Source organism: Clarias gariepinus, chromosome 12 (genome assembly GCF_024256425.1).
Source record: "Clarias gariepinus isolate MV-2021 ecotype Netherlands chromosome 12, CGAR_prim_01v2, whole genome shotgun sequence".
NCBI classification, from domain to species: domain Eukaryota; kingdom Metazoa; phylum Chordata; class Actinopteri; order Siluriformes; family Clariidae; genus Clarias; species Clarias gariepinus.
This window is the reverse complement of record NC_071111.1, coordinates 5360973-5383891: the sequence shown is the minus strand read 5'-3', so window position 1 is coordinate 5383891 and position 22919 is coordinate 5360973. Positions and strand designations below refer to the sequence as shown.

Genomic DNA, 22919 nt, shown 5'->3' with positions numbered 1-22919 from the left:
TTGAACATCTGGTGAAGTTTCTGTTCTATTCTGGGAGAAATGAAACTATTCAGTCCTGTTCATGCAAATCTCACTTACACCTCACTGCTCTCTCCTTAAGACAGGATTAATATGTAGACTATTATTCTTCCTTCATTTCTATCATGTTTGAAAGCTCAGAGTTATTTGATGTATTTTATTAATATCTGACACATGACTGGTTATAATTACAGTGTGGTACATTTATACTGCATTATAAGAGTTTATACCCCTATAAGACCTATAACACACATATACACACCACCACAAACCTATTAGAGATGTCTGCAGGTTGATGGGAAAAATCATGATTTTAGTAACATTACTGTAATAAATTGCACATCAATGATTAATCCACAAATTAAATAATAAAGTTTAGCATGAGCTCAAATTCTAACTGATCAGACAGAACACTAAGCCCCACCTCAGGAGGAGTCTCAGCACAGTTTCTCTTCTCAGTGCTGTATCTCCCTGATTGTAAATGAGTAGCTCCAGCCCCAAATACTGTTTATAAGTGCGTCAGTCACAACAGGATGACCATCATTACTGTTTGCAATGTTGTTAATGCCTTTGAAAGAATGACTTAATAATGTGGAAGAATTTTTCATTATGCTTAACATTTGCTTTGTTTTGCATTTATAGTTTTATTTTTCATTTAAAATGGCAACACAAATTGCAACAGCTTTAACAATATTGTATTATCAAAACAAACACAGAAAAATAACTCATACTGTTAATATAGAATATTGGTTCATGAACATGTACATCTGTCCTTTGCAATGCTGTACTCTAGATTGTTCCAGTCATAATCACACCTTATATTCTCTCTTGCCGTACATCTGAATCAAACCCTCTAAATCAAACCCTTATCTATACCTGCCTATCCTACCCAGATATTTCTGGAGGCTTTGCTCAATTTACAGTTCTACTGTCCACATTTGTATTAAATAAAAACAAAATTAATCCAAAGCTGTATAGATGCTAATGAAGATGAAGACAAAACTCCATGGGAAAACCTCAGCTAAACGAGCTCAGCTGTGTCACATGACTCTATAAACATATTGAATTACTGTCTAAAGTAATTGTTTTTATATGTTTTGAACTCAGGTTAAAGAGTGAAAACACAGTGCTGTAGATACACAGAGTACTGCTCAGGGTTATGTGTGAGTGAGAAAACAATGACTGAATTGTAAAAATGTCATGCACACTCGAAACGCGACCGGCACTAGGACCCGGAAGTTAAGCGGTCGCAAACCAGGAAGTATAAAAGTGGTAAAAAAAACCATAGCACCTCGCTCAGTCATTGAGTTTCGCCGATGCTACGTCGGAATCCTTCACCGAACTGTGAGTACTCACCTTGGTTTAATTTCCTGATCGAGTGTGTATTCATAGGACGCGGGTTAGATTGTGTCTTTCCCTTACTCCCCATTTGTGAGAGTCCTTAGACTAAAAAGTGTGATTATCCTGCCTACTCGTGTTCTTCCGCGTTTGGGTTTACCATTCACGCTACAATGGGCTAACCGCTAAAGCTACGTCTTCTGGTCATCCCAGGTTAGTTCTTGACAGAATGACTGAGCCATCCGTGGTGAACCCAGCGGATTACGCGCACCTCTGCGATGTGGTTGATCAGCACGCCAAGCTCATCAACACGCTAACCGGGGAGATCACTAATCTGTGCCGGGACCTCCAAGACGTCACATCCATCGTCCAAGGAGGTTGCGGAGCTCCGGCAGGAGAACTCGGATCTCCGGGCGGCTGTGGATATCGCGGCTAGCCGGTCTCCCGTCGCGGCGCCGCACCAACCCCCCTCCCCCCCCCTCATTCTGATGTATTTCTGGCACTCCCGGATAAGTGGGATGGCACGGACGGGAAGTGTAATGTGTTTTAACAGCGCTTGATCTGGTGTTTGAGTTCAATGCCACCAGGTACTCCACCGATCGGCTACGCATCGCGCTTCTGGTCTCGTTGCTATCCGGGCAGGCAGCTGAGTGGGCCACGGCAGTTCTCCGGGCGGATTCAGACACCGCGCACTCATATAATGAGTTCACCCGCCAACTCAGACTCACGTTCGAACACCCCGCGGGCGAGGTGGAGACCGAGACCAAACTCTACCATCTGCGGCAGGGAGGATCGTCCGTTAGCCGGTACGCTGCTGAGTTCCGAACCCTCGCTGTGCAGACCGACTGGGGAGATGCCGCTCTCCGGACATCCTTCTACGAGGGACTGGCTCCATGCATCAAAGACGAGCTCACCGGGCGAGAGCTTCCTGCTACCCTGGAGGGGATGATCCAGCTCGCCTTCCATATCGATCAGCGCATCCTCTCTTGCCCGAAGCCAGCCCCTAGGACCCTGCCGCCTGCACCCACCTTCTCCTACACCACACCACAACCACCTACTGCTCTCACCACCTCAACTACTGGATCTGTTGGATCTCCACCTCCTGCCGTGGTTGACACCGGAGCCGGGGAACCCATGCAATTAGGCGCGTCGCCTCCCTGACCGTGGCGGAATGCGAACGACAGTATCGAGTGGGTCTGTGTGCCTACTGTGGGTCAGCGGCGCACCACTAAGCAATCTGCCCAATTCGCCCGAGAAACGCGCAGCCCCGGTGAGTGAAAGGAGAGACTCACCGGGCCCCCTCCACCTCTCCTCCACAACCGACGCCACCATCTCACGTTTCACGGGGCAGGTAAACCTCCAAATTGGCCACAAACGAGTTCGAAGCACCGCGTTCATCGACTCTGGTGCCGCTGGTAACTTCATTGACTCTAATTATGCCAAAGATTTGGAGGTGAAGATTGAGGCGTTATCCCAGCCGGTAAAAATCACTTCGGTCGACGGTCGGCCCTTATCATCCAGCCCTATCACCCATCAGACCCAACCCATCACGCTCACCATAGACCAGCACCAGGAGCAGATCCAATTCCACCTCACGTCCATCTCATCACTGCCCATCATCCTCGGCTATCCCTGGCTGTTGGAGCACGATCCAATCATTTCGTGGACCCGGGACCGGATCCTCCAGTGGGGGCTGACCTGCACCGAACTCTGCCTACAGGCACGGACTGGGACGTGTTCCAGGGAGTCCAAGGCCCCTGACGTTGACACCAACGCCATCCCTGTCGCCTATCGGGACTTGGCTGAAGTTTTTTGTAAGAGACAAGCTACCCACCTCCCACCTCATCGCCCATACGACCTGGCGATAGAAGTTCAGCCGGGTTCCGTCCCCCCCCACGGCCATCTCTACTCGTTATCAACCTCAGAGACGCAGGCAATGGAGAAATACGTTACCAATGCCCTCCGTCAGGGGACCATCCGGCCCTCCACTTCGCCTGCTGCCGCGGGGTTCTTCTTCGTCAAGAAGAAAGGGGGCAAACTTCGCCCATGTGTCAACTATCGGGGGCTAAACAACATCACAAGAACAGACATCCACTACCACTCACCAACTCAGCCCTGGACGCCCTCTCTGGTGCCACTGTGTTCACCAAGTTGGACCTCCGGAGCGCCTACAACTTGGTGCGCATCAGAGAGGGTGATGAGTGGAAGACTGCATTCATCACACCCACCGGACATTATGAGAGCCTGGTCATACCATTCGGACTCTGCAACGCACCCTTGGCCTTCCAACAATTCATAAATGACGTCCTCCGAGACATGCTGGGCCGATGGGTGTTCGTCTACCTGGATGACATCCTCATTTACTCCCGCCACCTGGAAGAACACATTCAACACGTACGTGCTGTTTTAAATAGATTGCTTGCTCACCAACTGTACTGCAAGATGAAAAAATGTGCTTTTCACCAGCACTCCACCACGTTCCTAGGTTTTGTCATCTCACCCCAGGGTGTGGCCATGAACCCGCAGAAGCTAGAAGCTGTTCATCACTGGCCCCTACCCAGGACACTCAAACAGCTTCAGCGGTTTCTCAAGTTTGCGAATTTCTATCGTCGCTTTATCCGGGGCTACAGTACAGTTGCAGCCCCATTAACCACATTGACCAGGCCCTCATCTCACCCATTTCAGCTCAACCCAGCTGCCATCTCAGCCTTCAAGGAACTCTGCCATCGAACTCCAGAATGTCCGGCGATGATGGACGAATGCCCCCATTGGAGAAACTCCGCTCGCAGATGTTGGGGTACCGCCGCCGCCCCGATTCTTCTTCATCCCGATGCCAGCAAACCCTTCGTTGTGGAGGTGGACGCGTCGGATGTGGGTGCCGGCGCAGTTCTTTCCCAACGAGGTCCAGACCAGAAACTGCACCCTTGCAGTTTCTTTTCCAAAAAATTTGACCCCACTCAGCAGTGATAGGGAGTGGGGGACCGCGAGCTGTTGGGCATAAAGTGGGCTTTGGAGGAATGGCGTCACTGGCTCCAGGGCGCCAGTGAGCCATTCATCGTCTGGACCGATCACCAGAACCTGATCACCATCAAGAACCTCAAACAGCTCAATCCACAACAGGCACGGTGGGCATTATTTTTTGAACAATATAATTTCCATCTTTCTTACCGCCCGGGGTCGAAGAACACCAAAGCCGATGCCCAATCACGCCAATATGAGGACGATCTCCCCCGGGCGGAACCCGTGCCTGTCATCCCTCCATCTCGAATCATCGCACCCCTCCACTGGGATTTGGAGACCAGGGTCCGCCAGGCACAGGCGGCGGAGACCGAACCGGCAGGTGTGCCGCCTGGACGACTCCACGTACCCCAACATCTGCGAGCGGAGGTTGTCCAATGGGGGCATTTGTCCATCATCGCCGGACATTCTGGAGTTCGACGAACCCTATCTTTCATCCGACGGGCGTTCTGGTGGCCCTTCCTGAGGAGAGACGTTCTCGAGTTCGTTCAGGCGTGCCCAGTGTGCGCCAGGGCAAAGGACACAAACCAACCAACTTCAGGAGAACTCCAACCACTCCCAGTTCCTCGACGGCCCTGGACGCACATCGCCCTGGATTTCATTACAAGCCTGCCGGTTTCAGAGGGTAAGAACACCATATTAACCATTGTTGATCAGTTCTCCAAGGCCCGTGCACCTGGTGGCCCTAGCCGGACTCCCATCAGCATAGGACACTGCTGAATTGATTTTGGAACACGTAGTCCGACTGCATGGGTTCCCAAAGGACGTCGTCTCGGACAGGGGGCCTCAGTTCACAGCCCGGTTCTGGAAGGCCTTCTGCCGTCTGATCAATTCCACCTGTAGTCCGTCATCCGGTTACCACCCCCAGACTAATGGTCAGACGGAACGGACCAACCAACAACTGGGCCGCTACCTGAGATGTTTTGTTTCCGATCACCAGCGCTCCTGGGCCCGCTACCTCAAATGGGCCGAACTGTCCCACAACTTCCACGTCTCCTCAGCCACCAACCTAAGCCCATTTGAGGTTCAATTCAATTCAATTCAATTTTATTTGTATAGCGCTTTTAGCAATTTTCATTGCCGCAAAGCAGCTTTACATAGTCAAAAGAATTATTTAAGTTTGTATGAAATGTGAATTTGTATGAATCAAAATGGTCAGTTTGTCCCTGGTGAGCAAGCCGAGGGCGACAATGGCAAGGAAAAACTCCCTGAGATGGTAATAGGAAGAAACCTTGAGAGGAACCAGACTCAACAGGGAACCCATCCTCATTTGGGTGAAACAGAAAGCAGTAAATGATCTGCATTTATACATGTTTCCATCCTCCAATGTTCAACCATCAAGAACCGGAGGTTGACATACCATCGGCCCAACAGTTGGTCCGTAGGTGTTGGTGGATGTGGAACCAAAAGAAACTCGCCATCCAACAAGCCAACACCAGCTACGTCACCCAGCATCGCCGCCGACACCCGCCGGGACGTTTGAACCACGTAGGTGACAAGGTATGGTTATCAACTAAAAACCTCCATCTGCACACCGAATCAAGAAAACTATCACCAAGGTTCTTCGGACCATACCGCATCATTTTACGGATTAACCCTGTCACCTCCAGTGACAGCCTGCGGTGCTCCGGATCCACCCATTCTTCCATACATCACAGCTAAAACCCTTCATCACTTCACCTCTGGTTCCACCCATGCCCCCTGCTCCTCCTTCCCGAATCATTGACGGCGGTCCCGCCTACATCGTGCGAAGGATCCTTGATTCGCGCCCTCGGGGCAGAGGCACCCAGTACCTGGTCGATTGGGAAGGCTACGGCCCCGAGGAGCGATCTTGGGTTCCAGCACGGTTCATCCTCGACCCCGAGCTCATCCGGGACTACCGTCATAGGGTATCCTCCACCTCAGGACCGTCTGAAGCCGGTCCTGGACAGGGGGGTACTGTCTTCACACTCGAACCGCGACCGGCACTAGGACCCGGAAGTTAAGCGGTCGCAAACCAGGAAGTATAAAAGAGGTAAACAAACCATAGCACCTCGCTCAGTCATTGAGGTTCGCCGATGCTACGTCGGAATCCTTCACCGAACTGATCGAGTGTGTATTTATCGGACGCGGGTTAGATTGTGTCTTTCCCTTACTCCCCATTAGTGAGAGTCCTTTGACTAAAAAGCAGGATTATCCTGCCTGCTTCCGCGTTTGGGTTTACCATTCACGCTACAAAGGGCTAACCGCTAAAGCTACGTCTTCTGGTCATCAGGTTAGTTCTTAACAGAAAAATTTCTTACAGTAACATGATGATTAATTGTGGACCAAATCACACAACAAATCTCCTGCTTAAATTAGTTTTTGATCTCTCTCTCTCTCTCTCTCTCTCTCTCTCTCATGTAATAGCCTTCTTGTTATTCATTCCTACTTATCTTCCTCTTGTCTTTCTTATTTTATTTACTCTCTTTTTTACTTCCTTTACTTAATTCTCTTTTTCAGATATGTATTTGCTTTTCCTCAAATTTTAATCTCAAGTAAACCCTGACATACCATACCAGACACCCCTTCACCAAGGCATGACAAAGACCAGCATCAGGCAGTGTTGCCTCTTACTCAAATCAAATAATCTTACAGAGACTCCACAATAATCATATTTCGGGGGAGATTATCACACATTAAAAAATTTGATTGCAGCGTCCAGAACTGAGTTTGCAGTGTACAGAGGAACCTTGGATTACAAACATAATTCATTCGGGAAACAGGAATGTATTTCAAAACACTCGTGAATCATAAGTAATAATGGAAACCCAAATTATTTGTTCCACAGACCACAGTGTTCCACAGTGTTAAGCTAAAGTAAGAGGAGAGGAGTGATGAGCCCCTCCTCTGTCCCTCTTCTTGTTTTACACAGTAACCCTTCCTCATCACTTATTTGAGTTTCACACACACACACACACACACACAAACACACTTTAACAGAAAGACTGTTTTATCAGAAAAATTAACAAGGAACATCTCTAAAGACCCTTGAGTAAGCACATACTAACAGAATCACTGCTGTAAAGTAAAACAAAGAAACAAATTAACCTGCATTTTACCTTTAAAAAGAATCGCGACAGAACATTGTTTCCATTAGAGAGAGAGAAAGAGTGTATGTGTGAAGGCAAAACGAGGATGGGTGTGTGTAAAGGCGAGAGGACTGGTGTGTGTGAAGGTGCAGGCTGACACACAGAGAGGAAAAATGGATCTTTAACCTCTCTAATGAGATTTGCTTTTGCTTTACATGCGCGCACACGTGTGTTATAATAAACAGTACATGTGCACTGTACACACACGCATACAAACACAAAATTAAAAATGCTTTACAAGCAGACACATGGTCACAGTATTATAGTAAACAGTACATGCGTGTATGGATGTTGATTATACCAGTAAGGGATGTGCACTAAAACCAAACAGGGGAGATGATTACCCACAATTCCGCAGCACAAGAGAGAGAAAAACGTCTCGGGTTACTTTGCTGTAACCCTGTTTCCTGAAAAGGTGGGAACGAGATGCTGCGTGAAAACGCTATGGGAACATCTTTTCGTGTTGCCGGTTGTGAAGCATGTGTGTATCAAACACGCCTTATATAACCTCGGTTGTCTGATGAGACGCACCTGCAGGTTATAAATAGGAGTAAACCGGAAACATTCCTCAGATCGATTTTGTCTGAGGGGACGTCCGGTCACGCAGGCAGTGCAGAGACACAGAGCATTGAGCAGGTGGCCCGAGGCAGGCAGAGACAGTGAAGTGTGTGTGAGAGCGTGAGTCCGGCAGTTTCCTTTTTAGCAGAATAGGCTCTTAGAGCATTGAGTCTGTGAAGACAGGAGATACGTGTGAGTAAACACAAAGATAATCCCTACTTACTGGGTGGAAGCGGAGAGCCCCTTCAATGGGTCACAAGCTGTGGGAACATGGCATCCTCTGATTGTCCTCCAGCCCAGATGAGTTAAGGTGGCCCGCACTCTTGTTAGGCACACACTGGTTGTAGGTGTGTTTCCGTAGCTTACAGTGAGTGTGTAATGTGTGTGTGCGAGAAGCGACTGTACTGAACATTAGCCCGCTATCAGACATTATACATTGTACTTTGTGTTTTTTGTTGTTGTTCAATTCAATTCAATTCAATTTTATTTGTATAGCGCTTTTAGCAATTTTCATTGCCGCAAAGCAGCTTTACATAGTCAAAAGAATTATTTAGGTTTGTATGAAATGTGAATTTGTATGAATCAAAATGGTCAGTTTGTCCCTGGTGAGCAAGCCGAGGGCGACAGTGGCAAGGAAAAACTCCCTGAGATGGTAAGAGGAAGAAACCTTGAGAGGAACCAGACTCAACAGGGAACCCATCCTCATTTGGGTGAAACAAAAAGCAGTAAATGATCTGCATTTATACAGTGTGTAGGGTGGGAGGCAGTTCAGCTATAATAGCTGATGTTAATTGATGTTAATATGGAGTCCAGGTAGTTATTGAAGACCGAGGTAGACTTGTAAGAAGTTCCAGTCATGAACTATCGAACTGTCAAGTCCCCAGAGAAACAGTTGCCAACACCAGTCAAGGCCAGAACCATTTTCTAGGTAGAGAGAATCATTCCCAGACACCAGACGCATCCCAGAGAGACACACGGGGCATCCATGTGACGAGATCTTCAGCCAGAAGCGGGGCACCAGGATGGGTCAGACAGGTCCGGAGGGCAGAGGGAGTCTGGATCACTGGCAGCTCAGGAACGACATGTGTAGCTCGACAGAGAGAGAGAGAAAGAGTGAAAGGGGGGGACAGGAGGAGAGAGGAAAAAGAAAGAGGGGGGGAAAGAGAAGAAGAGGAGAGATGGCAGTTAGGTATGGTCACAGTCACACAATGTATAATGTGAATGTATATTAACTGTAGCGTGCAAGCAGAGACTCCGGCAGGACTAACTATGACAGCATAACTAAAAGGGAGAGCCAGAAGGAAACACAAACATGAGGGCTTCCTGACATGTAAAGCAAACAATCACCTCACTGTCAGCAAACCTGAGTGATCAATGAGAGTGAGGAAGACAGCATCCAAACATACCAGTTCACCATAATACTCTACGTCCATGAGTCCCCCAGATCTGCTCCTTTACCTATGGCAAATCTATTTATAAAAATGCTCGGCTAAATAAATAGGTTTTTAGCCTGGACTTAAACACTGAGACTGTGTCTGAGTCCCGAACACTATTTGGAAGACTATTCCATAACTTTGGGGCTTTGTAAGAAAAAGCTCTGCCCCCAGCTGTATTTTTCATAAAAATTGTTGTTGTTGTTGTATTAAAAAACCCATTCAGTTAGTAACTTTAATGTGCACTTTAGTTCCGTGTGACTGGGCGGTGTATGATTGGTCAGAGTTTGATGAAGACCTTGTGTGATTAGTCAAACGATCTGCACTGTTGTTGTAACGCTAAGCTTCTTAACTGTGTTGTGTTTTAACAACTCTATACAGAAAATCACTTTACTGGTGGGATAATGAAGAAATGTCCAGTTAAATGTCAGTCTCTGCTCAATTATTTTCCTGAGCAATATACTTTTAATTTTAAAGATTTATTTTGGTAAATCATGTGTTTAACAAAAAATATAAATATAAAAAATATTTCCATAAGTTTTTAAAATGAGATAAAAGTTTTAAATATATAATTAATTTGAAGGAAAGTGTGTGTGTGTGTGTGTGTGTGTGTCTGTGTGTGTGTGTATGTGTGTGTGTGTGTGTGTGTGTGTGTGTGTGTGTGTGATTGTGCTGTATCACATCCTCCCCCTCAGCACCTGCAGTCGCTCCCAGCTGCAGCAGTGCTTCTCTGTGCTCTCTAACTCACCCAGGTTTTTGTACCACGCTCTAACACTGTGTGTACACCCAGTTACTACTAATCAGATGCCAACTCTGACAGTAGTAATCTCCTGCATCTTCAGTCTGGACTCCTCTGATGGTCAGAGTGAAGTCAGTACCAGATCCACTGCCACTGAAACGAGCTGGAGTCCCTGACTGTAAGCTAGTAGCATAGTAGATCAGGAGTTTAGGAGCTTCTCCAGATTTCTGCAGGTACCAGGCGAGACGGTTATTACTATACACACTGCTGCTGGTTCTACAGTTGATGGTGACGGTGTTTCCTGGAGCAACAGTTTGCACTGAAGGAGTCTGAGTCACAGTCACCTGACCTCTGGATCCTGAAGAGAAACATAGATTGTGTTTCTATGCTGTAAAGTGCTGTAGAATTAGTATGACATGAAGTGTGTGAGGCTGTGAGTTGATGTTAAACTCTCACCTTGAGTCCAGAGGGCCAGTGTGCAGATGAAGACGCTGATCAAAGTCATGGTTGCTGTGGGTGAAGTTGCTGAGCAGCAGCTCTCAGTCATGAAGTGTTAAAGTCACAGGGCTATAAACACTCACAGAGCACTGAAGCATGGGCTGCAAATGCAAAGTGTGTGTGTGTGTGTGTGTGTGTGTGTGTGTGTGTGTGTGTGTGTGTGTGTGTGTGTGTGTGTGTGCACTGCAGCGTGATGGAGGTTTTTGTACGATGGGTTCATTAGAATGTATCACTGTGGGTCACTTTTGGTGGAGGCTCCAAACTCATCATCAACAGTAAGTGTGTTTTCTTTTTTAAATCCAAATCCATATAGAGATTTACTAATTGTGGGAATAATTTAACCCAAACCTAAACAGATTATATATGTTTATTATTGTATAATTGATGTTTATTGTGTATTATTCTGCTCTGATGAGGAATACATTTCAGTATCAGAACAGATCCCATATAAATCTTCTTAAACAAATCTCCAATTATTTATGTTAAATATGTAATAATTACACACTTGCTATATATTCCACATGCAATAACTCTGCAGTTACTCTATAATAAAGATTTAATTAACATAGTTAGTGTGTGCTGATGTAAAATCCAGATGAAAGCTGCTGTGTGTGTTTGTGTTAAACAATGAATATTTCTGTAATTAGCTACATTTGTATTTGCTGCAGTTAAATATGCTGAAGGTTTGAACTATGAAGTAATAACATTTGTTATGTAAAATTATTTTTTCTAGATAAATGACAGTGTGGAACATGTGTGTTTTGTCTCTGCACTGAAACTGATGTTAAATAATAAAATACTCAATGAAACTCAGTCATGAAGTCAGACTTTATTAGACTTAATTACTCTGTAAGATCAGTCAGTTCCACAAAGTTACAAACATATTTTATAATTGTGTGTAAATGACGTGTATATGATGTGTTTATAATGTGTGTGTGTTTCTCCTCTCCAGCGGGTGTCGTGGTAAAGCCCTCCGTGTCTCTGCTCCCTCCGTCCCCTCTGCAGCTGTCTGAGGGATCGGCCTCGCTGCTCTGCCTGCTGTCTGGCTACTCTCCACAGGGGGCGCTGGTGAGCTGGACAGTGGACGGCTCAGAGGTGAAGAACGGGGTTCTGACCAGCGCAGAAGAAGAGAAGAACAGCCGTTACAGCCGCAGCAGCACCCTGACCCTCAGCAAAGACCTCTGGGAAAAGGGGGAGGAGTTCAGCTGTAAGGTCTCCCATAACAACGTCAATCATCCAGTCACGTTCAAAAAGAGTCAGTGTGAAGACTAATGGATCCAAGATAGAGTTTAACATAGAGCTGCTTATGATCATCTACAATAGAGTTTCAATTCTACACATTGCTGACATTTCTGTCTTTACTCTCTTCACTGTCCTGTTGCTCTTCCTGTAGTTTTTGCTGAAATAAAGCTGAGTTTTGGACGTTGTCTGTTCTTTTATTGGAGTTAATAGTGATGATCAGTGTGATGAGAGAGTGGGATTAGCTGTAGATTCAGTGCTGTGTGTTGTGCTTCAGTGAGTTTGACTGAAGGAAGTTGAACATCTGGTGAAGTTTCTGTTCTATTCTGGGAGAAATGAAACTATTCAGTCCTGTTCATGCAAATCTCACTTACACCTCACTGCTCTCTCCTTAAGACAGGATTAATATGTAGACTATTATTCTTCTTTCATCTCTATCATGTTTAAAAGCTGAGACTTTTATTGATATCTGACACATTAAAGGTTATAATTCCAGTGTGGTACCTTTTTACTAAATCACTGAACCCACCTCTATAAGAACTTTAACACACATATAACACACCAGGGGCCAGGGGTAGCTCAGTGGTTAATGTATTGGACTACGGTTTGGAAGATCCCAGGTTTAAACCCCACAACCACCAAGTTGCCACTGTTGCGCCCTTAAGCAAGGCCCTTATTCCTCAACTGCTCAGATGTATAATGAGATAAAAATGTAAGTCGCTCTGGATAAGAGCGTCTTCCAAATGCCCAAATGTAAATGTAACACACGACACACATTCCTAGTCCTGTTAAGGGTGTGAGGTAATTGATTGACAGCTGTCACCTCCTATTAATGGTTAATGCTGGATGTGTGATTCAGTCTTTTAGGAACATGTACAGTGGAACCTCGGATTACAAGCATAATTCGTTCCGGAAACGGGCTTGTATTCTAAAACACTCGTAAAACAAATGTAATTTTCCCATAAGAAATAATGGGAAACTTAAATTATTCGTTCCACAGCCCAAAAAAATAAATACATAAAAAATAATTTACACAAAATATAAAGTAAAAATTAAACAAATTAATGTGCATTTTACCTTTAAAAAAAAGTACAAATAAATGCGTGCAGGCGCACTTACATTTAGCCCCTCCTGTCTCCCCCTTCTCATCTTAAACAGTACACCTGTCTTATTTGAATTTCACACAAACATAAACAGACATTAATGGAAAGACTGTTTCGTCTGGAAAAATTACCAAGGAACATCGCTACTGACACTCATGTAAGAAATCACTGCTGTAACGTAACGGAATCACTGCTGTAACGTAAAACAAACACACAAATGAACCAGCTCTTTACCTTTGCGACAGAGCAGAGTTTCTGTGGAGAGCAGAGTGTGTGCGCACGTAATTTGGCACTGTGCCAGTTCACACACACTCACTCTCTCTCACTCTCTCCCTCGCCTAATGTGTGTGCGTGTTTGTGCGTTTGTGAAGCAGAGAGGGGGTGCTTTACACACACACCCAAACACGCACACACATTAAGGCAAGAAAGAGAGAGAGAGTGTGTGAACCGGCACAGTGTCAAATTATGCACGCGCACACACAGCGATGGGCAGGAAGAAAATCGATTTTTTAACCTCTGTATTGAGATTTTCTTTCATTTTACTCTCGCACACACGTGTGTTATAAGAAACAGTACACGCGCCCTGTACACGCGCACTGTACACACTCGCTTACAAACACAAAATAAAATATGTTTTACACACACACACTGTCACAGTGTTATAGTAAACAGTAAACGCGTCCACGGATGTTGATTATACCAGTAAGAGACGAGCACTAAGACCCAGCAGGGGAGACAATTACGCACAATTATGCAGCGTGAGAGAGAGAAAAACGTCTCGGGTTACTTTGCTGTAACCCTGTTCCCTGAAAAGGAGGGAACGAGATGCTGCGTGAAAATGCCATGGAAAACATCTTGTCATGTTGGTGGTTGTGAAGCGTGTGTGTATCAAACACGCCAAATTTTGGCTTATATAACCTCGGTCGGGTGACGTCATCTAATGAGACGCACCTGCAGGTTATAAATAGGAGTGAACCGGAAACATTCCTCAGATTGATTTGTCTGAACGGACGTCCGGTCACGTAGGCAGTGCGGCATTGGGACGCAGTATCTCGTTCCCGCCTTTTCAGGGAACAGGGTTACAGCAAAGTAACCCGAGACGTTCCCTTTCAAAGGCTACACTCGATGCTGTGTAAAAATGCTATGGGAATGAGAATACCAACGCCGCCGCACTGCAAGCGTCTGGACCCCAAGGTTGTGTAGCGTGTGCGCACAAGGTCGAGAAGGTCTCAGAACTATATCTATACCGCGTCACACACTTGCTGCAGGGGAATACCTCCTGCTAGTGCAGTAGATGAGGCGATCCCCCTGGTTAAATGAGCCCTGGTTCCTAGAGGCGAAGTGACCCCACGTGCCTCAAAGGAGAGGGCAATAGCATCTCTCACCCAGTGTAGTGGCGGCCGCCCCCGGTTGCGGCCCCAAAACATGTAAAAGCTGCTCTGACTTATTCCACTGGCTGATGCGGTGGACGTAAATCTGAAGAGCACGTACTGGACACAGTAAGTCTCTCCTGCTCCGAAGCTGTAAAAGGCGGAGGACAGAAGGCTTCAAAAACAATAGGGTGCATGTTGAGAATGGAACTTTCGGAAGATAGTTCAGTGAGGATGCCAAATGGCTCTGACTAGCCCAGGGACAAAGTCTAGGCAGGATGGGGAGACTGACAGATCTCCAATCCTCTCAGAGAGGTAACGACCATTAGAAAAACCATCTTAAAGGTCTGAAACCTGAGGCGCTGACTCTAGTGGTTCAAAAAAAAGGGTGTCAATTGGCTCTTCAAACAATAGATAAAACCCACAAAAGGGACCGTGTCACAGTAACCCCACCAATCAGGACGTGGCAGGCTGAAATAGCAGTTACGTACGTCCTGAGGGTACTAGGGCACAAGCCCGAGGGCAATTTTTCCTGCAGAGACTCCAGCACTGAAACATTTCGGCAGTGGACTGGGTCTACCAGCTTCGTCATGCACCAACTTTCAAATAAATTCCATTTGAGGGCATAAGCTCTTCCAGGGGAGGGAGCCCTAGCACTTAGAATAGTCTTAATTACGCTGGCTGAAAGACCAGCTTGACTTAGTTGGTCCCGTTGTGACAGGCTAAAATAGCAGTTACGTACGTCCTGAGGGTACTAGGGCACAAGCCCGAGGACAATTTTTCCTGCAGAGACTCCAGCACTGAAACATTTTAGCAATGGACTGGGTCTACCTGCTTTGTCATGCACCAACTTTCAAATACATTCCATTTGAGGGCATAAGCTCTTCTAGGGAAGGGAGCCCTAGCACTTAGAATAGTCTTAATTACGCTGGCTGAACGACCAGCTTGACTTAGTTGGTCCCATTCAGGGACTGAACGTGAAGGTTCCAAAACTCGGGTCTAGCTTGATGGTCTAGCTTGATTTCCTTATTGGAGACTGGTGTTGCCCGAAACACCAGTGGTGGCAGAGCAAAAACACCGACCTCCTGGGGTGCCAGGGAGAACACTTCATTCTCGAAAGGAATTCTGCGTGCCTCTCCCTATTGGGGGGCCACCCCCATGGTCCTGGGTACATGAACCTCAGGGCTTCTTTGTGAAGAAGACAATATGCCAGTCTGAGCTCTTTTGAGGTGGATTGCGAAACGCAGGCACGACGCACCCCAATCTTTACGAGGGGTTGCCCGGCTCAAAAACACTCTCCTTGTGTGTTTCACGCCTTGCAAGCGTCAGACCCGGTCGAGACTGGGTGGCCGACAGTCCCGATTCTTGAGCACGGCGGGGAAGGAATTTCCGAAGGCTTGTTCATATAACTTCGTCTCATGAACCTAGTGGCGAACGATTTAACGACATCGCCAAACAGGCCGGAAGGCGAAATAGGGGCATCAAGGAGGAATGGGCGATCCTATGCTTGATGCCGCTGAGATTCAAGCCTGTGGCCCGGCGTAATTCCAGAACGCCCTATCTTGAAGAGCCCCGCCAGTACTCAGTACCCCCCCAAGAAAAGCTTTTCCCTCCAGGAAAGATAAAAGTCTACACAGCTTAAAAAGAAGTATTAGCTTTTCAGGGAGGATGATCTCCCAGAAGGGAGATATAACCCTGCGCTTCCACCTCAACTATATTTAAACAAATAAATAAAGTTGATTTTTTTTTTTTTTTTTAGTGCTTGGGTGCTATTTCCATCTCCACGGAGCGAGAGAGAATGTTTATCCTTGCCCATTCACAAGAAGCGCAGCGCGCGCTTGCGAGCGGACAGAGGGATTTCCCAATCCAACGAGATAGGGGTTTTAAATCCGTCTCTCACAGCTCTGCTGGGTAAACGCGTTTTAAGCCCCAGAAAGGTGCTTCTCAAGGAATGCGGGGAGCGCGCGAGCGCTTTATTCGAAGCAGTAAAGTGTAGAGATCGCCCTCCGATATGTGTTTATTAGACACGGAGGGATATCTCAATTAAAACTCTGCCATATCGGTGAGTTAAACACTTTCTTATTTTGCTGGTTTAAACACACACACATACACAACAAGGTCAGTGAAGACAAAAGATCTGAGGAATGTTTCCGGTTCAGTCCTATTTATAACCTGCAAGTGCGTCTTATCAGATGACGTCACCCGACCGAGGTTATATAAGCCAAAATTTGGCGTGTTTGATACACACATGCTTCACAACTGGCAACATGACAAGATGTTTCCCATAGCGTTTTCACGCAGCATCGAGTGTAGCCTTTGAAAGGAAACTGTTGGCTCGGCATCAATACAAGAAGCGCATGCGTGATACTTGATACTCGTAAACCAAGACTTCCTTGTTTTTCACGTCAAAATTTGTTAAACGGTGTCACTCGTAATCCAAGGGTCCTACAAAACAGTGTCAGGGAAAAAAACAAAAAATGGAAACACAGGAAATAAAATGCAGAAATGGGAACAGGCTCCCAAAAGGGAAGTCTTCTCTTTTTATTATTTACAAAAATATATAATATTATATATCATATAAATGACTAAATGAGTGAATAAAGATCAGGGACCCTATTGTGAGCAGCATTTTTCCACACCAGCATGAGTTGTGTCTGACAGTACTGAACCTGAGCTTATTCACATGTGGTCAACTAATTTTGTCCCATAATCCACTTCCACTGAAACCACCTGGAATCCCACACTGATGCTGAGATACCTGGTGTATATAGGGTTTAGGAGCATCTCCAGGTTTCTGTATAGCTTCAGGAAGAGAAGTTATTTTGTGATTGTAAGTTATAATTAACCATCCTGTTACAGTAAGATTTTATATAATATATAGTGAAAGTGTGTTTTTATACACACTTTCTAGGTAACATGTACAAAATTAAGTAAAAAGAACTTTAAAGAATCAAACAAAATATGAGAAATGCATGAGTGGAGTGTGTGTGTATGTGTGTGTGTCTGTGTGTGTGTGTGTGTGTGTGTAGAAGGTATATTTAGCTGATGTAGTAGCAGTGTGTGTGTGTGTGGCATGGATGTTTACGAGAGTATGCAAACCACAAATATAAAAGCACTTTTCCCCACATTCATGCCTTCCTGTGTCATTTACACTGGCCTTTGTTGAACAATTCTTTTATTATCCATCAATTATTGTCAGATCTTAAACGTTGAACACACATTAAACAGTTGAGACAAGATTTACTACTCAGTTTTTATTAATTCAGTGATTCCTGCAAAGAAGAATAAAAAGTCTACTTTAAATATTTAAGATTTTAGGGGGAAGTACATTACAGTAGATTTTAATATATTTACAGTATAATATAAAGATAAATGACCATCAGCAGCATTAAAAAAATCTGTCTCCTAAAAAGCACTTTGTAAGAGACAAAGCAAAACAACAATGAAGAGATCTATTTCTATTTGGACAATCAGCTATTTTTTGCCCATCACCTTGGCAGCAGTGACAGTCCTGCTTTTTGCTTTTAGTACAAAGTAAAATATTTGGTGTTGATTTAAGACTATTGATTTCATTTGCATTTTATTTGCATTCTTCAGTAAAATGAACATATTTGAACCTGATTCTTCTCTGTTTTAACAGTCCTTAGAACCAGTGTGAGATCTGCTCAAGTGAATGTGCACAGGACTGAGGAAAGCCTTAATCAACTTAATGAGTTCAATTCAACTTTATTTGTATAGCGCTTTTAACAATTGGTATTGTCCCAAAGCAGCTTTACACAATCAAAAGAATTATTTAAGTTTGTATGGAATTTGAATGTGTATGAATCAAAATGGTCAGATAGTTCTTGATGAGCAAGCGAAGGGCGACAGTGGCAAGGAAAAACTCCCTGAGATGGTAATAGGAAGAAAGCTTGAGAGGAACCAGACTCAACAGGGAACCCATCCTCATCTGGGTGAAACAGAGAGCAGGAATTTATCTGCATTCATTCTGTGTGTTAGTTGGCAGGCAGTTCAGCATAACAGTTGATGTTAATTGATGTTAATATGGAGTCCAGTTAGTTAATGAAAACTCAGGTAGACTTGTATGAACTATCGAACTGTCAAGTCCTCAGAGAAACAGCTGCCAACACCAGTCGAGGCCAGAACCGTCTTCTAGGTAGCGAGAATCATCCCCAGACACGAGACGAATCCCAAAGAGACACACGGGGCATCCATGCAACGAGATCTCCAACCAGAAGCGGGGCACCAGGATGGGTCAGACAGGTCCGGAGGGCAGAGGAAGTCTGGTTCACTGGCAGCTCAGGAACGACATGTGTAGCTCGACAGAGAGAGAGAAAGGGAGAGAGGGGAAGAGAGGGAAGAGAAGGAACGGGAGGTAGAGCAGAAGAGGAGAGATAACAGTTAGGTATGGTCACAGTCACATAATGTATAATGTGAATGTATATTTACTGTAGAGTGCAAGCAGAGACTCCGGCAGGACTAACTATAACAGCATTACTAAAAGGGAGAGCCAGAAGGAACCAATCACAACCAATCACCTCACCGTCAGCAAACCTGAGTGATCAACGAAAGTGGGGAAGACAGCACCTAAACATACCAGTTCACCATAATACTCTACGTCCATGAGTCCCCCAGATCTGCTCCTTTACCTAAGGCTAATCTATTTATAAAAATGCTTGATTAAATAAATAGGTTTTTAGCCTGGACTTAAACACTGAGACTGTGTCTGAGTCCCGAACACTATTTGAAAGGCTATTCCATAATTTTGGGGCTTTGTAAGAAAAAGCTTTGCCCCCAGCTGTAGTTTTCATAATACTTGGTACTGACAAGCAGCCTGCATCCTTTGATCGAAGTAGGCGTGGCTGATTGTAAGACACTAGCAGTTCACACAGTTACTGCGGCGTGAGACCATTTAATGCTTTATATGTCAAAAGTAGTATTTTAAAATCAATGCGAAATTTCACAGGGAGCCAATGTAGTGAAGATAAGATAGGCGTGATGTGCTCGTATCTTCTGGTTCTAGTGAGGACACTCGCTGCTGCATTCTGAACTAGCTGAAGCTTGTTTATGCACCTAGTTGAACAACCAGACAGTAGGGCATTACAATAGTCCAACCTAGAGGTTATAAAAGCATGAACTAGTTTTTCTACATCGTTTAGCGACAATATATTTCTTATCTTGGCAATATTTCTGAGGTGAAAGAATGCAATCCTGGTAATATTATCTACATGAGCTTCAAATGAAAGACTAAAATCTATAATCACACCGAGGTCTTTTACTGTTGCACTTAATGGAACAGAAAGGCCATCTAAAGTTAAAGAGTGATCTAGAATCTTACTTTTAGCTGTATGCGGTCCTATGACTAAATCTTCTGTCTTATCTGGGTTGAGCAAAAGGAAGTTAATTAGCATCCAATATCTTATGTCCTGCACACATTGCTTAACTTTATTAATCTGTTTTATCTCATCAGGTTTTGCTTAGATGTAAACTGTGTGTCATCAGCATAACAGTGAAAACTAATACCATTCTTCTCTGTTGCCCAGAGGAAGCATGTAAAGGGAAAAAAGCAGTGGGCCTAAAACTGAACCCTGTGGAACACCAAACTCCACTAGAGAACATGCAGAATAATCACCATTTAAATCTACATACTGATACTGATCGTTTAAATAGGATCTGAGCCAGGAGAGGGCTGTACCCTTAATTCCTACTACATTTTTTAATCTGTGAAGAAGAATACTATGGTTAATGGTGTCAAAAGCTGCAATGAGGTCGAGTAATACAAGCATGGTTACACAACCTTGATCTGAGGCCAATAGGAAGTCATTTACTACTTTAACGAGTGCTGTCTCTGTGATGACGCCTAAATCCTGACTGATACAGTTCATGTATGTTATTTCTATGTAGATATGAGCATAGCTGCTCCGCTACTATCTTTTCCAGAATATTAGAGATAAAGGGGAGGTTTGATATTGGCCTGTAATTGGACAGCTGACAGGGGTCAAGGTCAGGTTTCTTAATAATTGGTTTAATAACTGCTAATTTAAAAGATTTTGGAACATACCCAATGCTGAGTGAAGAATTAATTATTCTCAACAGGGGTTCTGTTATTGCTGGTACTATCTGTTTAAGAAAATGTGTCGGTATAGGATCTAATATACAGGTTGATGAGTTTGCAGAAGAGATTGAAGAGTGATATTAGTTCATTCTTTTCAAGGGGAGTAAAGTATTCTAGGTTCCGATCTGACAGGGCTAGTTTAACATCAGCATAAATTACATTGTTTGGTTTCAAAGCCTCAATTTTATGCCTATTATTTACAATTTTAGTATTAAAAAAAGTTAATGAAGTCCTCACTATTACACGATGTTGTTGTGGAGATTTCTGCAGTGGTCTTATTTCTGGTTAATTTGGCTATGGTATTAAAAAAAATCTAGGATTATTTTTGTTATTTTCTATAAAAATGGAGAGATACGTTGATCTAGCTACACTAAGAGCTTCTCTATAGTTCAGGATGCCCTCCTTCCATGCTTTTCGAAATACTAACAGTTTAGTTTGACGCCATTTACGTTCTAATTTCCGAGCGGTCTGTTTTAAAGTGCCTGTATAATCATTATACCAGGGAGCGAGTTTTTTTATCTCTAATAATTTTTCTTTTAACTGGAGCTACGATATTTAAGGTGTAACGAAATGTCGACTCTAAATATTCAGTCGCCTGATCGAGTTCTGTGGGGTCAGACGGTGATCTAATCAAAGTTGATAGTTCCGGGAGATTACTGATAAAACTCTGTTTGATAGTTGATGTGAATGTACGTTTTATATGGTAGCGCGGCGCTGTGCGTACGTTATTACAATAACACACTTGAAATGAGACAAGATAGTGATCTGATATAACTTCAGACAATGGAGTTGTAAATAAATATCTTGGACTTAATCAGAAGAATATTATTAAATCTAAAGTGTGACCTGCGTTATGAGTGGGTCCTAGTACACACTGATTTAATACTACTGAGTCCAGTATAGACATAAATTCTCTACACACAAGGTCTTCCGGATTCTTAAAATGAATATAAAAATCTCCAGCAATTAACACTTTGTGTACAGAAATGACTAGGTTGAGAGGAGATCTGCAAATTCACTAAGAAATTCAGAGTATGGCCCTGGAGGTCTGTAAATGATGATTAGTGGAATCGACTGAGCTGACTTAATATTTGTAGCTACACTTATGTTACTATACAGAACTTCAAATGAATTAAATTTGTGTCCGTGTTTTTGTATAATAGTCAGATTATCATTGTGAATAACTGCGACGCCTCCTCCTCTACCAGTTAACCGAGGCTGATGTATGTAGCTGTATCCAGGAGGACTAGCTTCATTTAGAGCTACATACTCGTCCTGTTTAATCCAAGTTTATGTTAATGAATTATTAACCCAGCCTTTGATACCAATCAACCAGGTTATGAATGTTGAAACAGCAGATTTGATGCGCTTGCTTTGTGGGTCTTGCAGGGTGGGCAGAAATGGCTAATTATTATACATAGGCAGATGAGATTTGTCAAATGTTCATCTTAATACCTCATAAGTTTTTCTCCATATTTCCATTTATTCCTCTTTAGAACATCAGTTCTTGTTATGGGATTCAATCATAAATAATGTTAAATATAAAGCTAGTGTGTTATATAGGGTGTACAATCCCCCTGTGTTTTGAGATTCAGTCTTGTGTTGGAAGTAATTCGTTTTGTAGCTTGTTTTATGCATAAATATTATTTTAAATAATTAATTAAGCAATTCCTAATTAAATAAAATGCCATTTAAGATGACATTATCCAATGTTTTTGCTAAAAGCGTAACCGTGACTGGTACTGAATGTGCGTTTTGGCAGACTGCTGCTCTCTCCCTACTACAGACTTTTACTCGTACTGCGATTGACAATTGATGTCAGAAATGTTAAAATGATTGTAGAACACCTGGAATGTGGTGTAATACATTATAGTTAAATGTTCCAGTGCTGGTACCATCTATTATCTATTATCATGGAAAGCCTTTCATCCACTTAGATTTGGAATCAGTGGAGAGGCCCGATAAATGTATTTTGGATAAAGCTAGATTCAATGTAATGAAGAAGAAAAGGAGAAGTTGTAACATAATTAGTGACTGTGTCATTATAGACATGCCTGACAAGTGAGGTGATAATGTGACCCTCTTTGTGGTCATCAGATTTGGGGTTATTTTTTACCTTGTCTCATTGGAACCATGAAACACAGAACATCTAACATTTCTGGATGGTCTACTAAACTCCTGTTTATGTTGTTACTTGGTACAATGTGAGCTTTCCACATATTCCAGAAGTTTCGTGATGGCTATAACATACATTTTACAAATGCATGTCCTCCACCATACTCTCCCTTCCTGAACCTGATTGAAGAATGTTAAAAATCTCAGGATTTCTGATGGAGAGATTATGTAAGGGTCTACATGTGGGAAAATCTACTCCATTTAA

At 44.0% G+C, this 22919-nt stretch overlaps 1 gene segment (V, D, J or C); it reads right to left on the bottom strand.

Moving 5' to 3' along the window:
• Window positions 1–9709: 9709 nt before the first annotated feature.
• LOC128534601 (Ig kappa chain V region K29-213-like) lies at window positions 9710–10743 on the bottom strand (the record flags this gene model as incomplete). The annotated part of the segment is given in 2 exon segments: window positions 9710–10572; window positions 10671–10743. Coding segments are annotated over 2 exon segments (402 nt in total), but the record flags the coding sequence as incomplete, so codon positions are not given.
• Between the last annotated feature and the right edge of the window lie 12176 nt (window positions 10744–22919).